The 23,486-nt window shown below is 42.3% G+C and overlaps 1 protein-coding gene and 1 long non-coding RNA gene across 2 annotated transcripts in view; both read left to right on the top strand.

Annotated features, from left to right (window-relative positions):
- Positions 1 to 23,486, top strand: part of LOC308096711 — a 776,952-nt gene that overhangs the window by 704,334 nt on the left and 49,132 nt on the right. The window lies entirely within an intron of this gene.
- The window catches only part of LOC308097579 (glutaminase kidney isoform, mitochondrial-like), a 57,168-nt gene continuing 48,369 nt past the window's right edge, over positions 14,688 to 23,486 (top strand). The window contains exons 1-2 of the mRNA XM_080445436.1: positions 14,688 to 15,015; positions 19,227 to 19,314. Coding sequence (XP_080301562.1) covers positions 14,834 to 15,015; positions 19,227 to 19,314 — 270 coding nt within the window. The 5' untranslated portion in view covers positions 14,688 to 14,833. The remainder of the gene's footprint in view (positions 15,016 to 19,226; positions 19,315 to 23,486) is intronic.

Raw genomic sequence — 23,486 nt, 5'->3', positions numbered from 1 at the left:
ATATAGCCTACCAGTAATTCTCAAACTTTGTCATTTCAAGGACCCCCAGTTTTATATGCACTAGACCAAGGACCCCCATTTGATGTAATTTTCTATCTCTGGGACCCCAATCTACAATATACAACTCTTAACTCTGAGATTGACAGTACAAATGATTATTACATTTGTACAATCTCAGAGTTACAGACCCGTAACTCCTGAAGGACCCCTGGGGGTCCCCAGACCCCACTTTGAGAACCACTGGTATATACTATATTCTACAGTTACCAATCAGTACCGAATCACTGCAAAAAGATATAAAAAGGTTTTTGCAGATCTACAAGCTTATATTGTGTCAAGATGCAAGCGTTGCGTGAGTTTGTAATTCGGCCATTTCTAACAAGCTACTTTCACTTTTTGTGACTTTGAAGTACATTTCGGCAGCAATGCTATTGCAATTTTACTCAAGTAAATGTTTGAAAACATAACGTTTTACTGAGCAATTTCTACATTGTGGTATGGGCTACTTTTACTCAAAACTCCAAAAATGGGAGCACTTCTTCCACCTCTAACTGTCCATTTCTACACATTTATATTTCTCCTGGTTTTTTAAGACGGCGTAGTAGAGGAGCTACCAGCTTCCCAACCATCTCCCAGTAGAACAGAGTCACACAATAGGCCTCTGTGTAGCAGAGCAGAGCAGAGGGCCCTCGGAATGCTGCGAGATGGCAGGGGCAGCCGGGATAGCCCACCCGCCCGCCCGCCACACTGGGTGGGTGAGGGGGGGCCGAGGAAGGGTGTGGAAGGTATGGGCGGATGGGTGGGGGGTTAGGGGGGGTCAGGGAGTCGGGGGAATGGGAAGAGATGGTGACGGAAGAGAGAGGGAGAGAGAGAGAGAGAGAGAGAGAGAGAGAGAGAGAGAGAGAGAGAGAGAGAGAGAGAGAGAGAGAGAGAGAGAGAGAGAGAGAGAGAGAGAGAGAGAGAGAGAGAGAGAGAGAGAGAGAGAGAGAGAGAGAGAGAGAGAGAGGAAGAGAGGAAGAGAGGGAGATGGAGAGGGAGGGGGTTTCAGGTCTGTACGAGGCTCCAGGGGTCTAGAGGGTGTCTAGGTTTTGGGCACAGTGTTGGTCTGGTCTGCCGTCCACACAGACTATATTAGAGACACACAGACACAGTGATGTCTGCTGCACCCAACGGCAACGGATCACCCCTGGGTGCTAAGGAGTGATTTATACGTTGTATGCAGAAAATAGCCAATCTGTAAACTCAGGTTATTATCCAGTGCGCGACGCGGCGCACAACCAATAATAAATAAGGCATTAAACTCTGTCATTCCGTTTGCTCATTAGAAGCTGACTAGAGTCTACGAAGAACGGCCGAGCAAGTCACATTGCAAGGATGTAAAATTGCCAAGTTTGTATTATTATAACATGTATAAAGGTACTACTAGCTGCTCCAGAAGCGTGCATTTTAAGGCATGAGCTATAACTCAAACATCTTGTTGATTTCATTTTAGGCCCAAAGGTGTGTTGGTAAAAAAAAAAACTCCACCTAGTGGAAGCCTGGAATAACTGCTACTTAGGACAGGGGTCTTCAACAAGGGGTCGGTCCGGGACCCCCTAGGGGGTCCTCAGAGTTACTACAGGGGGGCCGCCAAATCTTTGTGTGATTGGAACTTTCTTTTACATTAACCACTTGAACCCTAGCATCCCTATAGGCTACTGAGAGGAACACATAGCGAGAATATCTGATCTACAGTATAACCTCACAAACAACACAATGCGCTGTGAGCTTGTAGATATTTAGGCTGTGTGTCTTAATCCACAACACAAGGTAATACATCAAATGCATAGAAATAGTAATCTAGGATCATAGGCAAACCAAGAACCTATCAGATTCATCAGTCTAAACAGTAGAATATCCCCCAAAAAATATCAATAATCTGTACATTGAAACTATACACACTATAGGATGCCAGGTCTACAAATAAACCTGGCATCTGTCTACAACATGCTATTTAAATTACATTTTAGCCTTTGCATAAGCCTGCAAGGTCGTCAAGGCTAGGGCAAGTGCTAGGCACTATCATACGCTATCATACGACAAAGTATAAAACAAATCTTAAGTGGATAAGCTTGGTCTCTGTTACACCAATGCTGCCACACGCTAAAGCTTTGCCTCCACAACCCCAGCCTCTACCTTTCTAGGATGTCAAGTCTCAAAGTTTAAACTGAATTCAATAGATGTGGCCATGCACTTTGAAGGCTGCAGGCTATATGAAGTGGGATGGGTCTTGGGTATGGGGAGAGATTTGTCTCAAAATTATTTGTGAATCCAATACCATGATGCACAAATATTCCATGATTTACAAATGTGTTTTGCAACCTGCAAACACAAATGATTCATTTGAGACTTTTGTAAAAATATTTTTTAAATGATTATACTGTGTGCATTTAACATAAAATATCATTTGTAAATAATCAATTATGCGTGTGAATTGTTGAATCTGCATTTGTGCGTACACCAACACACGCATTCAGTTTCACACTCTTTTGGTAAGAATCACTCACAAATAATAGTATTTGTGAGTGATTCTTACCAAAAGTAGTCACACAAAAAAAAAATTGCACACATTATGTGGCACTACAGCAGTGTTACAGCAGTTTATTTCAAATGGCCATAACTCGGTGACCATTGCTCTGATCAGCGCGATAGGACTGGATTTGAACACCACATAGCAGGCTGAAAATCATCAGTCATCTATATTTTCCAATGCTGAATGGTTTGGTTATTATTGTAAAGCACGCCTGCTTATGTTAGCTTGTGCTGGCATGTTACTGCATTAGCTAGCAAGCTCCCACTTAACTTGCTGATGATTTGGTCAATATCTGTGTTTCTAGTATCGGCTTGATGTAACTTTCCTCTTCTACCCCGGATTTGAACCCGGTTTCCTGCGCAAGCGCTGACATATTTTACCATTGAGCTAATAGAGCCTGCCTGCTTGCTCAGGGGATAAATGTAATCTTGACCAGCAGGTCAAAATTCGTGTCAGATCCTGTGTCTAGGTGAGACATGACCTTGGTCTCAATAGAAGAGCAGGGAGACAAAATACAATTGTATAAGTTAAATCGTATTAACATACTCTACCATACAGATTGGACACACTTACATTCTATTCATAAAACAAAAGCTACATAGTGCCGCTTTAACATACAAACTGCTAGCGAGCTACCTAGATTGTAATATAATCTGGCCACAGGAGAGCTGTGTAAATAGACATCACAACCTTACTAACATCTAGGAAATCCACAATTTTACAGTGTTACATTAGAAAACGTGCAACATAATTTTTGTTCATGCAAGAGACTTGGAATAATATCACCCCCTCCAACTCCCCAAAATAAAGCTGTAATCCCACGTTTTAGGTCCTCTACTGATGGAGAGACTAAACAACTTAAACCATATACTCAGTTGACCGTATTCCCCAGGGCTCTATAATTGGCCCTCTCCTGTTTTTTCTGTACACCAAATAACCGAAAGTGGACGATCTACAAGCTCACAACATGCATGATAACGTTACTTGTGACACGTTGTGAGCTTGTAGATCAGATGTTCACTGTTAGCTCCTGAATAGGAATGCTAAGATTCAAGTGGCTAATTACAACTGTAAGGGTCCTTACACACCGGGGCAATTTTTTCATGCGAATAATACGTTTTTTTTAAAAACCTTATAAAGTGATTTATACTTTAAATTATTCGGAACAAGTCTGAATTTTGCGTATATTCGCCGGTGTGTAACCGCCTGAAGACCCGGGATTTGAACCTGGGTCTTCCGCATGGGAGCCAAGAGGGAATCCCCACTTGGCAGGGGAGATATTGGGCGTAGGGGCTTCAGGAAAGGCTACTTGTCAACCTGTTAGGTGTCCTACCTAACATCAGGGAAAAGACACTAGTATAAAGCCACAAGGGCCTCGGGTCAACCATTTAGAATTTAAGTGGTTAAATATAGTTCACTTTTATATAGAATATTATTATGGCAAATCCCAGCCCAGGGCAGGTGATAATGGTCTCCATGTCTGCCTATTAGGCCTACTAAACAATGGTCAAAGAAGAGAAGAATTAATTGGAAAGATGCCACGTTTGTCCCATCAGGATAAGGCCCGTGCAGTAGGGCAAGTGGAAGCTGGTGTTCCATTATGCAGAGTGGCAGCATTATTTGGTGGCAGCCCTGGTACCATTTACAAACTTAGGACCAAGTTCTGTGAGACTGGTGAAGTCAAAGGAAGACAACAACCCAAGAAGAGGAACCATAGGTTTTCTTCCAGTGATTTACAGGCAAGATTTGCACAACGGTACCAAAGACAGATGTCAAAGTTGCAGGGCCCATGCTCAGGTGCCAGTCACACACCTATGACTGGCACACACCTGCCTGCAAATGGTACCAGCGCTGACACCAAATAATGTGTAATCTGCGTAACGGAACACCAGCTTCACTTGCCCTATTGCACAAGCCTTATCCTGAAGGGACAAACGTGGCATCTTTCCATGGGGGCAGTGTTGCTGCTTGGAGCATACACAAACTCAACAGAGTTGCAAGACCCATGCTCAGGTGCCAGTTGCACACCTGTGACTGGCACACACCTCTCAGCAGGTGTGTGCTGACAGGTCGCTCAAAACAAGAGCGATTACCAACATAAGCATATTTTTGGGGGGCGCTACCCACACGTTTAGCTGTGTTGCTCATTCCACGAATGCCTGATCCTTAGAAACTGTACTTCGTTGTAAAGGTGACTAATCAAGGATAAAGATGATAGAAGATACTATACCAATAGGTAGGGTTGGTTTCCAAACTTTTTGTAGGCAGTTTAGATTAGGTGTGAGGCACGAATGCTGTGATACAGACACACACGCATATGGGAAAGGTACTGGGCCATTACAAAACCACAGGGGGGTCAAGAAAGAGGATCTTGACTGTAATGAAGCAGAGTGGGAGATCTAATGCTGGACATGATGAAAATTATGATTATTTGAATAATGTAATTTAATCAACAGTATCGATCAGTGAGTGATGGAATTAATTGTTTATTATAATAGAAATGTGGAATTCAATCATGACTGATTGTTTTATGTTAAACAAAGGACATCTGCATTTCAGTTTGGTTGAAACATTACCCTTTAGAGTGATGATGACTAAAGGTCAGCTGGACATGGGGTCAGGCCAAAAAGTTTGAGAAACAACAATTGAGGAACCAAACTCATATTAACTGATATACTGATGTGTAACTTATGTATTAGTGAACAGACACAGCCTATTACATGGGCAGATTGGGCACATCTCCTAATAATGATATCTAAGGCAATCCGGACCGGTACACTTCAGGCTGAGATTCTAACTCCCTTTTCTGTGGAAGTTCTTGACCTCCTACTTCCCAGCAGGGAATTAACCCCCGCACGTTTTTTTAAGGCCCCCCCTAAAGATAAATCTTTTTTTCTCTTTTTTAATTGTCGCAAAAACGTTTTTTCTTTTGGGCTAGTGAAAGTTACAGGTATGGTGTGTATGATATGAAATGTGAGCTTACCATAATCACAGTAATCCTTAATATAGACCCCTTAACAGACGACGTCACACTGGCTCCAAACGTCACACTGGCTCCAAATGAAACCCATTCTGTCAGGTCTCGCTAGGACGTGCCTCACTAGCCAACACACAAGAGGGGAACAACAGGTTGAGAATTGATTGCATGAAACAATCACCTGTGCGTCCAGTCTCAATGTTGGTAAACAAATAGACTCCAGTCACTTTCAGTTCAGCACTGCAGAGGGGAGCTGTGTGTGTCTGTGTCCAGCTGATGCTCGTTGACACTCCTTAATGCATCAAGGAAGGCAATTATGTTCCTGCACTGTCAAATAGGTCTACATCTATGATAGCATCAAAGCCAAAGCTTTTACAAGTGACCCTCTCTGCCTTAGATATTTTGTTCAAGCTGTTGTTAATAACTAGGCTACACTTGGTTAGTAAAGTCCAGATGACAAGAATATGACTTTGATTTTAGTGCAATTTATATTTATGCAGTATTTATTATATTTGTTATTAGTGTCTATATGTCCTCTGAAACAATGTGGTTTAAAGTGAGAAGTTACTTAATTCACTTGTTCCTTAAGCTTGTATAATTGTATACCTTCAATATTTATAATATATTTGAGGTAAAAACATATGAATTGCAATGCTGCCTGAAACAAGTATAATCAATTATATCAACATAATCAGTATTCTAGTCCCTAGCTTCAGGAAGGAGCTTGAACTGTGCTATTAATTGTTAGGTGGCTCTATTCAAGGAAATATACTCCTGGTGGTCAGAGGACCCTAGCAAGGGACGGGGTGGGAGTCCTGTTAACTTATGGCCTTCAAGGCCCCCTCCTCAAAGGGACCTCAGTACAAAGCCTGGTCCTCAAAGGGCCCATTTTGAGGGGTCCCCAGTGGGGGGGGGGGGCCTGAAGGGCTCCTGGAGGCCTGGGTTTGACCCAGCAAGACCCACTCAAGACCCAGCAAGACCCACTGCAGAAGAGAGGCCCACACACATTTGATATTTGATTAATCTACAGTATACACTTCATTTTAGGCCTCGCAGCCCTGTTCCCCCCAAGGGCCCCTGCTACACCGTACAAAGCTGGGCTTTGTACGGTGTAGCAGTGGTCCTCAAAGGGCCCACTTTGAGGGGTCCCCAGCAGGGACCCCCAGCATAGGGGGGCCTTGAAGGGCCCCAGGAGCCCGTGTCAGGGCCTCAAACCCAGCGAGAATCACTGCTGTAAATACAGAGGAGGGGCCCACACATTTGATATTTGATTAACCTATACATTTCATTTTAGTAAATTCTCGGTGGCCGCGCCCAGTTCCGCGCCCAGTTCCCTCGAAAGGCCCCTGAGCGCCAAGGGCCCCTGGCCCACGGCCCCGGCGGCTCAATGGCTAATACAGCCCTGCTTCCCAGTAACTGCTGTCAATATGGAAGGTTGGATAAAGTGGGGAATAGATCAGTGGTTGGTTCTCAACCTTTTTTGAGCTCTGGACCACAAGCATATTTCAAGCAATCTTCAAGGGCCTCCCCAACCCACCTTTAACTAATCTTAACAATCTCAGTTCATAATCATTTGTAAACCCCTAAAATAGGGCATTAATTTACTAAAGCACCAACAGTTAGAATATGGAGATAAGCGGTTTCTGCCCGACAGCAACAGTATGAGGAGAGTGTTCCTGACTGAAGAAATAAGCAATGATCAGCTGCCTTATGACCTTATGACCTCCGTAGGATTACTGTACCCAGAATTCACCTCCTCAATGCCCTCTAGGCCAGATACAAAGCTTTATTTACTATACCACGCGCGTGCGTGCGTGCGTGCGTGCGTGCGTGCGTGCGTGCGTGCGTGCGTGCGTGCGTGCGTGCGTGCGTGCGTGCGTGCGTGCGTGCGTGCGTGCGTGCGTGCGTGCGTGCCGATCTACAAGCTCACAATGCGTCGCGGTGCGACACATTGTGAGCTTGTAGATCGGCTATTTTCACAATATGTTATACATTAAAAAACGTGTGAAATGGGACATTCTGCATAATGAGTACTTTTACTGTCGGTACTTTAAGTATATTTTGATGCCAATACTTTTCCTCAAGTAAATGTTGATTACCGGACTTTTACTTGTAACAGAGTATTTCTTTTACATTGTGCTATTGATACTTTTACTTTTAGTAAAAAGATTGAGTACTTTTTCCACCACTGCATCACAGCCAGGGTTGTGTCACACAGTGTCACCAAAGTGGAGGAATGTGAATGAGCGTCAGTTTGGCAAAGAGGGAGGAATTCCATTTAGCCTCAGTGACACGTTGCCAGTGGCCCGTAGCCTTTTCATCTGAAGCATGTATTAAATGATGCATTACATCTCTGAAAGGACCTAACTGGGTCTCTAATAAAGGCTTTAATCACCATTCAGCGCACAGTAGCTCTGCTCAATAGAAAGTCATCACCATAAAGGCAATCTAAAGTTTCATAGTGGAGGTGACTCGACTGAAACTGGAAACTGAGCACATTAAGATGTCTTAAGGCAACTTTTTCTTCTGTGTGTGTGTGTGTGTGTGTGGTGTGTGTGTGTGTGTGTGTGTGTGTGTGGGGGGGGGGGGGGTGGGGTTGGGGGAAGGGGGTGGAGGAGGGGTAAGACTGCTGTGATTATTCTCCACAATGTTCTAAAGCTTAATTTATGATCCGTTGTGTGACGGTGTCGCGCGCTGGAAATAGCCGTTCTACAAGCTCATGCTAAGTATACATTGGGCTTAACATTGTCTCATTGCTGGATTTTTCTTTCTTTTCCCCTTTGCTACCCCCCTCTTCTTTTTTGTTCTCTTTCTGGAAACAACAAAAAAAAAGAAGATTTCTCACCCACTGTTTTAGACTGGTAAACCTGTGATGTGACACTAAAGGCCATTCTGACTTCTGCAAATGTTGGATGTGAACCAGGCCATAATAAAGCCAAGTCATTGCAGCATTCTCTGCTCTCTAGCCTGAGTAGAGACTCCATGAGGGCTAAAGTCTGTGGCAAAACAAACAACAGGACTATTCAGATGATCACTCTCTCCATCTACAACAGACAGTTGTGAGAGTATAATCCTGGCCTAAGTGTAATCTAACAACATCCCTGGCAGGTCCCTGGCATCTTTCATTTTTAAATGGGGTCCCTGCATGGCTTATAGGACATACTAGGGTTTCCAACCATCCCTTGAAATACAGAATGATCCCTTATTTTGAAAGTAAAAGATGTGTCCCATATTGAAATGACACAATTTGTTCCTTATTTTTGGGGAATCAATCAATTGACACACATCTTACGTTCAAACAGCTCTTATACATACAGTGCATACTGTACTACAGGTTATTAACCACTTAAACCCTCTCGGATTTAGTAAACTGGTCGAGACAACACCCCACAGTAGTCCTGACAGACCTGGACTATGCGGACGACATCAGCCTGCTCACCAAACCACGTGGAACAAGCACAGGAGCTCCTGAACAGAGTGGAGTCAGAGTGTGCCAAGGTTGGCCTTCGGCTGAATACCAAGAAAACTGAGGTTATCACCTATAACATCCTATCGGGACATCCACCTCTGACAACAACAGAAGGCACGGCTCTGAAGGAAGTCAAGGTCTTCAAGTACCTGGGCTCATGGGTCAACTCAACCGAGCAAGATCTTAAGGTCACTTGCATGGAGGGCCCTGAGCGGCATGGCCAGTGTATGGAACTCCAACCTCCCCCGTCAAATCCAACTCAGCTTCTTCTATGCAACGGTAGAATCTGTTCTCCTACCTGTATATGGCAGTGAATGCTGGACCGGGAAACCAACCCTGCAGAACAGGGGTTTTCAACAGGTGGTCCGTGGACCACTTGTGGTCCGTGAAGGTATTGCATGTGGTCCTTGACCATGCATTTAGTAATGTAATTAGAAATTAGACAGAAAAGGGAGTTAGAATCTCAAGAAGGGAAAGTGTACCGGCCTGATGGAGTCATCATTATTAGGAAACGTGCCATGTAATTGCATGTGTCTGCTCACTCATACATAAGATACACTGAATAATTAGCCAGAAATGTAAACAGCACGTGGTACAGTATAAGACATTAAAGCTAAAAGGATGACGCAATATTGTTGTATAGGTACAGTAGTTGGCAACCCCCTTGACATGAAAATGTTTGAGAACCACTATAGCTCTATAAGCTGAGGCATTTCTTCAGACCCTGAGGATACTGCAGGCAGAATCAAAGCCCCTCCAGACCCCAGACCCACCCTGTGTGTTTCTCTTCCTGTGTGAGACCAGAAGGGAGGGGGGGGGTGGGTTTGGTTGAGGTGGGGTGGGTTTGGGAGGTAAGTTTGTGCAGGCCCGGCCGGATGGTGCGGGGCAGGGCTGGGGGAAAGGCAGGGGGGTGGGGGGGTATTTCTCACAAGATGAGGGCAGAGAGGGGGACAAAGCTGGCATTCATTGAAGCCCAGGAATGGAAAACATTTTCTCTCCTGAAAACAGAGAAGCTACACCCAGGGCCGAGCGGAGGCACTGAGAGAGAGAGAGAGAGAGAGAGAGAGAGAGAGAGAGAGAGAGAGAGAGAGAGAGAGAGAGAGAGAGAGAGAGAGAGAGAGAGAGAGAGAGAGAGAGAGAGAGAGAGAGAGAGAGAGAGAGAGAGAGAGAGGCCATGGGTTTAGCCCTGAGACCCTTCTGAGAAGTCACCTGACCTTTTAGAGCAGTGGTTCTCAAACTCTTTCATGTCAAGGACCCCCAGATTGACACTTATTAGCCCGCGGACCCCCATTTGAAAAGATATGCCAAGGATATGGGCGTAAGAGAAGATTTTCACGGCTCTAGCAGTGATTTTCAACCATTTTAATTTCAAGGACCCCCCAGTTTGACATGCATTAGGCCATGGACCCCCATTTAATGGCATTTCTATCTCTGGGACCCCAATTTATATTGTAAAATCAATGTTAATTTAACTTTGAGAGTGTACAAATAGAACCAAATGGACCTGTGGTTCCATTTGTACAAAATGTCGCCTGTTTCGATTCCACTTTGATATTATGTATTGCAGGTCAGTGGCTATACCCCCAAATTGATACTTATTGAGCCACAGGACCCCCCTCCATTTGAACAGATTTGTTGCCAGGGACCCCATAGGAGAAGATCTTATTTGTTAGATTAGATTATACTACAGAATTCTACAACTGTCTGTAGGTGGAGACACAAACACAACCACACCAAAAACCAAACCACACCAAAAACCAAACCACACCAAACTTGACACAAACACTGTTCAAGGGGTCTGGCATGAGAATAATCACACAAAAAAAACTACATTGTATACGTAAGCGGCACTACAGCAGTGTTACAGCAGTGTTTAACACTTCAAATAGTCACAACTCTGTGACCATTGCTCTGACAAGTGCAATATAGGACTAGTTTATTTGTTTTTGCCAGACCCAGGGGGTCGGCCTACAGGAGGCTTTGTCGGTCGGTCGGTCGGTCGGTCGGTCTGTCCCTCTTTTCCTCTGCACACACGTCATGCGAAGTCCGGCCATTCAGATTTCAACCACTAGGGGTCTGGCAGTGCTCCGAGGAGCACCTTTTCTAGTTTTTTAATGTAGGCTTAAGTGGTGGAACTAATCTTGCTGGGGACCTCCTGGAACCTCCCAAAAGGACCCCCGGGGGTCCCCCGGACCCCACTTTGAGAACCACTACCGTAGATGGACCTCAAGGATGACACCGGCAGGGCTTGAATGGCTACCATCTGTACGTTCAGAAACATGATATGGGAGTGGGTTGCAAGCCATGCCAGGATAGGTGAGTTTGGGGGGGTGCCGACATCCTTGACTGTGTCTCCTGAAAGAATGTAAATTGCCTTAAAGAGGAAGACCCCACCCCACTCCCACCCTGCAGACACAATTATGAGCAAAGAGGTACAAGACAGAAATACTGAGCGATAGACAGACTAGCAGACACAGTCAGAAATAGTGAAATATTAACCCATTAAGACCGGGAACGCATCTATGTCACTTTTTAGATTTCTTTGGCTATTCAAAAATAGCAGATATGCAAGCTCATAGCACGGCACCGAGTGCCGCGCTACGAGCTTGTAGATCTGCTATTCTTTGGGGGAAAAAATCTTGAAATCTTGTGCAAATCTTTGAATATAATATATATATATACATTTTTAACTCAAATCTTTGCTTCTGGGGTTCCCTGGAACAAAATATTTTGAGATGGGGGTATCCGCGGACAAATATTTTGGGTGGTCCTTGACATGAAAAAAGTTTGAGAACACTGATATTATAGCAACATAACTTAGGATTTAGAAGACGTTTGCAGAATCCCTAGAAGCAAAGATTTGAATTAAATTTTTTAAAAAACAATACATTCAAAGATTTGCACTCATTTTCAAGAAAAAATAGCAGATCTACAAGCTCATAGCGCGGCACTTATGAGCTTGTAGATCTGCTATTGTTGAATAGCCCAAGTATGAGATAATGGTTAAAGTGGTTAAAATAACAGATGCTTCCCCAGTCTTAATGAGTTAAGTTAGAGTGATATTTTTGGTTAAAACAAAAAGGTTTTTGTTAAAAGGTTAAAGCTCTATATACTGACAGTAATCATTGCTATAGTATAGTGTTTGTTCAGTAACATCTCCCCAGCTCTTTAATAAACAGAAAATAAATGTTCAGCTGGCTCACCAAAGTCTTCCAGTCAGGATTGTCGGCTTCAATTTTATAATGTTCCAATTCCAATTGTGTCTGCTCATATATTCAGTTAATTACTTACAATTTCACTTGTTTATTTGTTCTCTCTCAGGATGAAATTGGTATCTCGACCTGAAAACATAGTCTTTTCTGTTTACTAAAGAGCTGGAGAGATGGGGTGACCCCTGTTACTTTGTGCAAACACTCTATATGAATTATATTTGAATTTTCTAATCCCTTTAGAGCGCCTTTAGATCCTATTACAGTGAAACCCTAAACTGATTTAGCTGTGGCGCGTTGAATGTCATGTAGGTCTCCTTGCATTTAACACCCAGACAACTGATACAATATCTGGCTTTCTGAGAGAGAAGGAGAGGCATATTGTTTGGCAAACAGCAACTGAAATACAAGAGAGGAAATTGCAGCCTCTTCAGCCTAAATTGTAACTTCATCACACGACCATATTAACCACATAATCAGAGCCACCAGACTATGGAACTCACGAAGTGAGTGTACTCTGTGGTGTGTTCTACCCAGTGGTAGAGTAACTAAGTACATTTACTCAAGTGCTGTACTTAATTTGTACTTACTGGAGTATTTCCCATTTTCAATACTTTTACTTCTACTCCACTACACCTCAGAGGAAAATATTGTACTTTCACTCCACTACAATTATTTGAAAACTTTAGTTTTATAAAAAAATATATACTTTGGCTATTTGAAAATAGCAGATCTACAAGCTCACAACGTGTCACGTTGTGAGCTTGTAGATCTGCTATTTTCAAAGGATTGTAAACAGTATACAGTAAGAGGAATAGATCAGTGGTTAGTTCTCAACCTTTTTTGAGCTCTGGACCACTATTCAAGCAATCTTCAAGGGCCACCCCAACCCACCTTGAACTAATCTTAGCCCACATATCCCCACCCAACACAACAGTGGTCCCCAGGTTGATTCTTAGTCAGGGTGGTGGTCCCTGGTTCACAATCAGTTGAAAACCCCTGCAATAGACTGTTAGTGCTGACAGTGACTGAAAACACCTGAGCAGTAAGTTCTGGAGTGAGGACGCCCCCTACTGGACAGGCAGAGAGCACAGCCGGTGGCCTTTCCAATAACTGCATGGTGGACTGACTCACCACAAGGTGTCGCTGTAGATCAGCTGTAGAGCGAGCAGCAGGTGGCCATTAGCAGAGCTTCATTATCATTTCCACCACGACCCCCTGAATGGAACAACATGGTTATTATAACACAAACCCAATGGCGGAAAAAGTATTCACAGTTTGTACTTAAGTGAAAGTATCAATAGGCCTATACTCCAATGTAGAAATACTCTGTTACAAGTAAAAGTCCGGTTTTAAAAATGTACTTGAGTAAAAGTACAAAGGTATTGACAGCAAAATGTACTTAAAGTACCAAAAGTGAAAGTACTCTTTGTGCAGAATGTCCCATTTCACAAGTTTTCAAAATGTGTAGAAATCCTTTGAAAATAGCATATCTACAAGCTCACATAAAGTAAAAAATACCTCACAATTGTACAGTACCTGAGTAAATGTACTTAGTTGCTTTACACGACTGGAAATAGCCTATCTACAAGGCATCTTAGATGATTTGAAAAATGTAGAGGAGGAGGAGAGATTTCTATTTTTAAATTGTGGAAAAGTTTTGGTAAAATATGTTTGGGAGTCACACCACAGCTGGTTGGTGCAGCAGGTGATCTTAATTAATGGGACCTTTAGCCTAATTGGACCTGTAGCAACAAAACAGCAAATACCTGGCTCCATGGACTGACTGAGTCATCAATGAAATACTGCTCCAGTTTCGATTTAGTTTCTTTGTTTGTGTTGTGTTGGAGAGATCAGCCTACTTTACTAACTGTCACTGTGAACTAACCAGTGGTGTAAAGTAACCAAGTACATTTTCTCAAGTACTGTACTTAAGTACAATTTACTTTAATGGAGTACTTCCAATTTCCAATACTTTTTACTTCTACTCTATATCAGAGGCAAATATTGTACTTTTACTCCACTACATTTATTTGAAGACTTTAGTTACTAGTTACTTTGTAGATTTGGATTATTATTACAAAACATACAATAGCCACTTCAGTCCTATGTATACGTTGGCTATTTTTGAAGCATTTTTATGCATTTGGAAACTTGTGGAATGGGACATTCTGCACAATGAGTACTTTTACTTTAAGTACTTTAAGTATATTTAAAGTATATCTTTAAGTATATTTTAATGTGAATACTTTTGTACTTTTACTCAATTCCATTTTGAATACCAGACTTTTATTTGTAACAGAATATTTCTACTTTTACTTGAGTACAACATGTGAGTACTTTTTCCTCCACTGCTGTGAACTATAACTGTCATTGCTCCACCCCCTAGGGATCCAGCAGGCTTTACAGTAGGCGAGGCTGCATGGTGACTTATTGGCAGAGCATGACAGGTGCTACAGTAGTAGGACTATAGACTGAGGAGGGACACCAGCTGAACATATACTCTCTAAGAAGTGCTCTAACTTAGGAACTAGGAGGTTCCTCCACTGACTTATCGTTATTATATTGACTTGATTGAATTTTACAATCATATACTTGGTTTAAAAATGCATTGTTTAAAGACTTTAAGGTCAGTGAATGGGGGGATTCGTCAGTTGGTCCAGAACACAGTGAAGTCCAGCCGGGTGGGAGTAGGAATAACAGACTGGACGCAGCAACCTGTTGCAGCATCTCTGCTCTGCCAGCAACACAGAGCTTTCCATGGCATGGATGAGGATGGTCACTACAAGTAGGTTATACCATCATGCTACATACTTTTACAGAACATTATACAGTATATTAAAATGTTTTATTGTTCAATTTTATTGTTCATTTAAAGCTCTTTTATTCTACTGTTACTTAAGTTAAAGTGTCAATACTGCAATGTAGAAATACTCTGTTATGAGTAAAAGTCAGGAATTCTAAATTTACTTGACTAAAAGTACAAAAGTAGTGGCATCAAAATGTACTTAAAGTACCAAAAGTAGTACTCATTATGCAGAATGTCCCGTTTCACAAATTTCAAATGTATTAAAATGTATGAAAATAGCAGATCTACAAGGTCACAATGCATGGCGTTGCGACGCATTGTGAGCTTGTAGATCTGCTATTTTCAAATGTCTGAAATGTATATAGGGCTGAAGTGGGTAATGTATGTTTTGTAATATAATAATCAAAATCTACAAAAACTAGTAACTGAAGTTTTCAAATAATTGTAGTGGAGTAAAAGTATAATATTTGCCTCTGAGGTGTAGTGGAGTAGAAGTAAAAGTACTGAATATTGGAAATACTCCAGTAAAGTAAAAAATACCTCAACAGTGTACTTAAGTACAGTACTTGAGTAAATGTACTTAGTTACTTTACACCACTGCATGCTACATAGTTTTCCAGAACATTATATATTATAGTGATTTTTGTTGTTTGAAACAAAAAAGTTATTTGTTAAAATGTGAAAGCTCTTTTATTCTGATTGCTTTTAGAGCAGGGGTCTTCAACAATGTTCAGGCCAAGGACCCCTTAGTTGAGAAAGAGATTAAGCTGGGACCCCCACTACGTAGTGAAATTGTGTTGCATTTTACATTTGAAGACTCAAGAGGCTTTCAAAGGTCACCATACAGTAATTAGCTAAATTTGTCACTCTTCTTTATGTTTTTAAGTCTTTTGTAGTAACTCTGAGGACCCCATAAGGCTCCCCTGTTGTTCAGTTATAGGGGTTTCCCCATTTCTCCAGCTCTTTAGTAAACAGAAAGATATATTTTCAGGTGGATTACCAATTTCATCCAATCAGGAGAGGGAACCCACTTATCAGCTCTTTTTTTTTATATATATATAGTTTTCTAATTCCAATTTTGTCTTCTCATTTCTTTGTGTCATCACTTATTATACTTCATATATTCTGTTTACTAAAGAGCTGGATCGACATGGAGACTCCTGTTACTGAACAAACACTATATAGCAAAGATTACAATAGAGCTATTTAACACTTATCTGAACAAGAACCTCACTTGCTGCACCTTTAATCTATAGTTTGGTGTCGTATCAGGTTGAATTACACTTATGTCTGAAAGGTGCTCTATAAATAAAGATTAGGATTTTCAACTGATTGTGAACCAGCGACCACCACCCTGACTAAGAATCAACCTGGGGACCACTGTTGTGTTGGGTGGGGATATGTGGGCTAAGTTAGTTAAAGGTGGGTTGGGGTGGCCCTTGAAGATTGCTTGAATAGTGGTCCAGAGCTCAAAAAAGGTTGAGAACCAACCACTGATATTCCTCTTACTTTATCCAACCTTCCATATTAAACTCATGTTAACTGATAATACTGATTTGTAACATTTACAGTATGTGAGCAGACACATTTCCTAATAATGATGACACTTTCCCGTCTTGAGATTCTAACTCCCTGTGGAATGTCTTGACCTCAGACTTACCCAGTAACTGATTTCATTGACTCGTTATCTTAGCTCACCAGGTCATGTAGTGCACTGCTTCTCAAGTGGTGGTCCATGGACCACTAATGGTCCATGGCATGATTACAGGTGGCCCATGTCTGTCTTTTCTTGGCTACAGTGGTGGTCAGGGACAGAATCAGAATCAGAATCAGTTTTATTGTCACATCACAGGTTTACAAGGTAAAGAAGTGGGTGAAATTCGTTTTTGTACATCGTTCCCATCGCAACGTTAATTTCCATAGAAAGAAGAGGGGGGGGGGGGGGAGAAGAAGAGGGGTGGGGGGCAAGTGGGAAGGAGATCAAAACAAGAGAGCAACAGAAGGCCAGACAAGTTATCTACATATTTACAAAGTACCTGAGATAATAAAAAACTAAGGTGCCTGAGCATAGTCATAGTCAGGACACAGTCGCATGTCATTTTCGGGCTCCAACTTTGCCCTGTGTACACACACACACACACACACACACGCACACGCGCACACACACACACACACACACACACACACACACACACACACACACACACACACACACACACACACACACACACACACACACACACACACACACACACACACACACAGTGACATTTTTCAAGAGATGAAAGTATACAGGTGACTGTAGAAGTTTCAGAAATAATTGCAAACATTTGAAAAGAAATTGCAAAGATAATTGCGATTATCTCAAATATTTACGATCAGGTGATTATTATGTAATAACTGTGACGGAGCTATACCATCAAGGTCTAAGTATAAGGAGTTTATTGAAAGGATGGGAGGTGTGGTTATGGTATGTGAGGGGTGTGAGAGGTGACATTTCTTAGAAGTCGTGAGAGTTCCAAGAGCTGGGGGGGTGAAGGGATGACAGTTTTAGGAGAATGGGGTCACTGGAGTGAAGGTTGTTGCATCATCACTGGCAAGGTGGATGGAGACGCCCCCCCAGCATGAATGGGTAAAGAAAGAGAGAGAGAGAGGGGGGAGAGAGGGGAAGGGAGAGCAGAGGGGAAAGGGGGAGACACATGGGGGTGGTATGAGAGGGATGCTAAAAGCACTTCTACAGTAGGTTGTTTGGATAGGGTGATTGGTGTGGATGGAGTAAATCTTGCAGGCATGGTTCTGTGCCTCCCAAACCTTAGTTTTGTCCCAACTTCAATATGCTGCCTATACCTTATCTATACTGTGTCTATACTATGGTAGTCTATATACAGTACTCCTAGATACTGTGTTTTATCATGTCCATACGGTACTGTATAAAATCTCTTTGAATACTGTTTTATACCATGGTTTCTGGGAAGTAGCATCACCATCGCCTCCTCTGAATGTGGCAAATGCCGATGTTAGTAGACAGAGCAAGTATCTCGCTAGCAGCTTTAAGCAATAACCCATTCAATCCGGTAACGCATCTGTGTCATTTTAAGATTTCTTTGGCTATTTTTGAAAAATCTTGAAAATGTGTGCATATCTTTGAATATTATAATAATATATATGCGAACATTTGTTACTGTAACTGAAATCTTTGCTTCTGTTTTCTAAATCCTAACGGTATGTTTCTATATCAGTGGTGCTCCCACTTTTCCATGTCAAGGACCCCCAAAATGATATGTATTTGGCCGCGGACCCCCATCTCAAAAGTTGTTCCAGGGACCCCCAGAAGCACAGATCACAGTTAAAAATGTTCGCTTTAAAACATACCGTAATGTTCGCACTATAAGCCGCACCTGACTATAAGCCGCAGCAGCTAAATTGAATGTTTGGAACATATATAAGCCGCACTGGACTATAAGCCGCGGGTGTAAAATCCATAGATTTAGGAGGTCCCCTAGTGGCCGTTAGCTGTAAAAATCCATAGATAAGCCGCACCGTTATATAAGCCGCAGGGTCGAAAAATGGGAAAAAAGTCGCGGCTTTTAGTCCGAAATTTACGGTATACATATACATTCAAAGATTTGCAAAAAAATAGCAGATCTACAAGCTCATAGCGCAGCATTTGGTGCCGCTCTATGAACTTGTGTATCTGCTAAAAGAAGCCAAAGAAATCTTAAAATGACACAGATGCGTTCCCGGTCTTAATGGATTAAGCATTAACATATTACTGAGTGAAGCTGGGCGCTGACTTTTAGCGCTGTCTTATGGCACATCCTACATCATACATGTACTCTTTTCTTTCCTGCCACCTGCAAAAAAATCAATCCACGGTTTATTAACCATGAGCACCGAGGAACACGCGTCCATTACATGAGTCCCGAGTGAGGCAAATAAATCAATGAAAGGACATTACTGAGTGCTTGCTCTGTTTTTCTTTCTTTCTTTCACACACACACACACACACACACACACACACACACTCGCACACACACACAGGCACGCACACAGAGAGAGAGAGAGAGAGAGAGAGAGAGAGAGAGAGAGAGAGAGAGAGAGAGAGAGAGAGAGAGAGAGAGAGAGAGAGAGAGAGAGAGAGAGAGAGAGCGTGACTTGATTCTTTTGTCATGTGTGTTGTGCCTTTGCAGAAAAAGGCTGATATGTGGCCTTGAGGACCTGCTCTTCTACACCATCACAGAGGGGAAGGAGATGATCCCCCTGTCCCAGTTCATCACAGTGAGTCACCTGCATGCCTGGTGACCGTGTTGACACACATTCACTGTTGACACACACTCACTGTTGACACACACTCACTGTTGACACACACTCACGGTCCCGGAATGGGGGAAAATAACCTGTTTTCCAAGTCGTTGTTGTCAGGCAGAAACCTCTTATTCTCCATATTTAAACGTTGTGTTTTTACGCAAATTAACGCCCTACTTCATCATACTACACACAAAAGTAGCAGATCTACAAGCTCTCTTCATGTTGCGTTTCATTGATCTGCTACTTTTGCTATTTTTGAATTTTAATCCTGAAAAGTAACAGTTTTGGACATATGAGGTTTCAACCTGACGGAGACAAGATCATCTCTGTCGGGTGGAAACCTTGTACACTGTATGTCCATTTCAGGAAATGGGGGAAAAAATAACCTGTTTTCCAATGGATCCAGTGTAGTTATTATCTAGTCAATAACTAAGCTTGTGTTAATACTTTTCATGGGTGAAATATTGATAAAGCCCACGCACACACTTCCATGCACTCTAATTTTCAGTAAAAATAAATAAAAAGCAAACATAGCCGAGCTCACAACACATATTTTTGCTTCTTTTGTGTGACACTGTGTTAGTATGACAAAGCAGGGCATACATTTATGAAAAAAGTATCAAAAAGTTGAAATATGGAGATACAAGGTTTCTGCTCGACAACAGCGATATATATCCACAAGTTTCCTAGGGTGTTGTAGGCATCACTTCCTGTCGATTTCATTGGATATCATTGGATTTCATTGGATTTCATTGGATCAAATCAACAGGAAGTGATGCCCACACCGCCCTAGGAAACTTGGATACAAAACATACAGTTCCATGACGCACGCCTCTTCCTGGTTGGCGTGACAGTTTAAACACAGGCACCTAGAGGAATCTATGACATCACAACCAGCACTACACACATTTAGGTCATTCATGTAACTGCACTAAATATAGTGAATGCAACAGGGTTCAACCATTAGCTTTTAGCATAATGAGGTAGCGTTCACACTAGGAGGCCTTTTTTTTTACATTAAAGCAGCACTATGTAACTTTTTTTTATGAATACAAATAATAATTCAGAGATGCGCCTATGATGTGAACTATTTTTTATCTGTCCAATTATGACATGTGCACATACAGAGCTACTTTTGTTGTTGTCGGCCCATTTATTGAATACTTCATTAACAAGATTGTTAACAGTACAGGTAGTACAATAAAGAGTTATGCTAAAAGGATAACACGAGGGGGCTTGTTTCCATGTTGGTCCATTGTGCTCAATTCATCAGTAATTCATCAGTAATACAATACATACAATACAATTCTTCTTTTCTTCGAAGCGTCTTGTATGACAGTTTCCCATTTCTTTACACAGCCCTTTGTAATATTATTGAACTCTGCGAGCTCTTTTAAGCTGCATGGTACGGTCTGCATGGTATGGTATTCTCCACATTCACAGGTAGTTGGGCCAGCTTTGCATCCCTATCAGGCCTTAGCAGCTTTTGATTGCCTCCATTCCTCTTCTCAGGCTGTTGAGTGTCTTGGTGGTGCCAGGAAAGGGGGGATTCCCATGTCAGTAGGAGGGGGGGGTCATTCTCAAGCTTTTTTGTCCGTAGCTGGGGTCTGGTTTCTTCCCGAGGTGTTGTCATGGGGCTACAACATTACTTAGTTATGAATACAATACAATACGATATGTACAATATATGTCTAAAGCTCCAGTTGCAAAACACTCTATTAAATCTATTATTACCTAACACAATAACATTGTATTCATTCATTCATTCATCCATCCATTACATTCATTCATTCATCATGGAGAGTATCATTTCATAAAGACAGGCCTATTAATATAGCCTACCACCATTAATAAGTGACATGTGGTCCAGCAATGTCAGCTCCAGGTGACTCGAGGCAAGCAGTTCAAAACAAGTGGGTTGCGCACATCCAGTTCCTTGCTGGTGCTGGACACAAAATGACAGTATAAAAGAATTGAGTCCGCACAACACCTTTGCTCCTCAGTGTTTCATTTATTTAGAACACTGACATTCCAGGGGGAATACACAACGTTTCGGCCACAGTTTCACCTTCATCAGGTGATGACTTATCTCCAATCCGCCCCTTGATGCTTGCTGAGCGCCAAGCAGGGAGGCATTGGGTCCCAGTTTTATAGTCTCGACTGGATTGAACCCCAGAGCTCCTAATCTCAGGGCTGGATCACTCTAGCCACAAGGCCACTGAAAATGGGTCAAGTTGTCCTGAATAGCAAAAATAGCAGATCACATTGCATCGCGTTCTGCTTGCATATCTGCTTGTAGATCTGCTATTTTCTTTGCTATTTTTGAAGATTCATATTTGAATATTTTCGCCCATAACAACATATCGTCTCTGTCGGGTTGGACTGTATGTCAGTTGTCAAAACGGTTCCTTTACAGGATTCAAATTCAAAAGCGCCACGTTTTCAAGCTTGTAGATCTGCTACTTTTGATGCTTTTGTGTGACGCTGTAGTGTGATCAAGTAGGGTTGAATTAACGAATTTACGAAAAAAAACACAAAAAAGGTAGAATATGGAGATAAGGGGTTTCGGCCCGACAGCAACGATATGCCCAAAACAGGGACGCCAGGGTTAAACGGGCTGAATGGGCGGCACGTGATGTCTGTCTCTCAGCGCGTTCACCCAAGGCCAAAGGAACCCAGTCTAAAGGTTCATTCAGCTACTGTGTGCCACGGCCGCTCAGATGGCAGTGCGCCAAGCTAGCTTAAAGAGAGATACCTTTATCGATCCCACGGCGGGGGAAATTAAGGTGCCAGAGACATCACACCAGTAAAAGTTACAGATACGGGGCATAGAAGTAGACATAGAAGACACCCTCAAGCAAAGTTAACCCATTAAAGGAACGCATCTGTGTAACCACTTACCATTATTTTATACTTTGGCTATTAAAAAATAGCAGATCTACAAGCTCATAGCACTATGAGCTTATAGATCTGCCATTTTTTGTTAATTATGAAAATTTGGTCCCTGGAACAAAATATTTTTAGATGGGGGTCCGGGGCCCAAATACATATCATTTGGAGGTCCTTCACATGAAAAATTTGAGAACCACTGATATAACAACATTTTTCAGAAAACTGTTGCTCCCTATACAGTACAATCATCCTGCCTGGTGCAGAACACAAATAATAATAATAAACATTATTTGTATAGTAAGAACAGAGTCACAAAGTGCTTGACAGAAGAATCCACAACACAAAGATAAAAAAAACTATGCATCACATACAGTAACAGACGCAAGAAATAACGACATACATAATGCAGAACGAGAGAGAGCTCTAGCAAGGTAAGCCTATAGGTTATGTGCCAAGACCCTTGAACACACCCTTGCTTGTAATGTGGTCCTGAGGGGCACAGAGGGGGCAGAGGGGGGTGTGCAGTCTACCCGCTGTGCCATAATGAACACCTTTACATGTGCACTCAAATGAACACTGCAGCACAGCAGGGCTATTAAAAGACCCACTGATGTTTCTACATACTGGGATATTTAATACACACACACACACACACACACACACACACACACACACACACACACACACACACACACACACACACACACACACGCACACATGCAGTTTCTACATACTGTCATATTTAACACACATACTGCTGTTTCTGTTTGAGAAAACACAGGTCTTCAGACGAGCTCTAAACTATGCAGCTGTTCTGGTCACGACAAGCAGCAAATACTTTTAACATAAATACCTTGCCCTCAGGACGACATGTAGATCTCACGAAACTTTCAGCGACTGCTGATGGGGGAGGATCGTACATTAGGCCTACAGGACTTTATTGTATAGCCTAGTATATTTGAGTTCACATGTTCACGTGTTCACGTCTCAGAAAAAGGTGTCATGTAGTTAACTAGCTCCGCAACTGTCTGCAGCTACGTTGCAACACAACTCCATTGACAGCCCCGTTCATGAAACAGAAAAGTCCTATCTGATCGCATTAAACGATGATGAATCCACCAACATTGCACCTTAAGTAAAGCTTGGATTATCCTTTTTGTCTCTGTTAAGCTATGACAATTTCTGTCGGCATGTGCCGCTCATGCTTTTGTTTGGAAGCATAATACACTCGTTGAAAGTCACTCAACGCC

The sequence above is a fragment of the Gymnoscopelus braueri genome (genome assembly GCF_963280865.1).
Source record: "Gymnoscopelus braueri genome assembly, chromosome: 12".
NCBI lineage: Eukaryota > Metazoa > Chordata > Actinopteri > Myctophiformes > Myctophidae > Gymnoscopelus > Gymnoscopelus braueri.
This window is presented reverse-complemented; position numbering and strand designations above follow the sequence as displayed.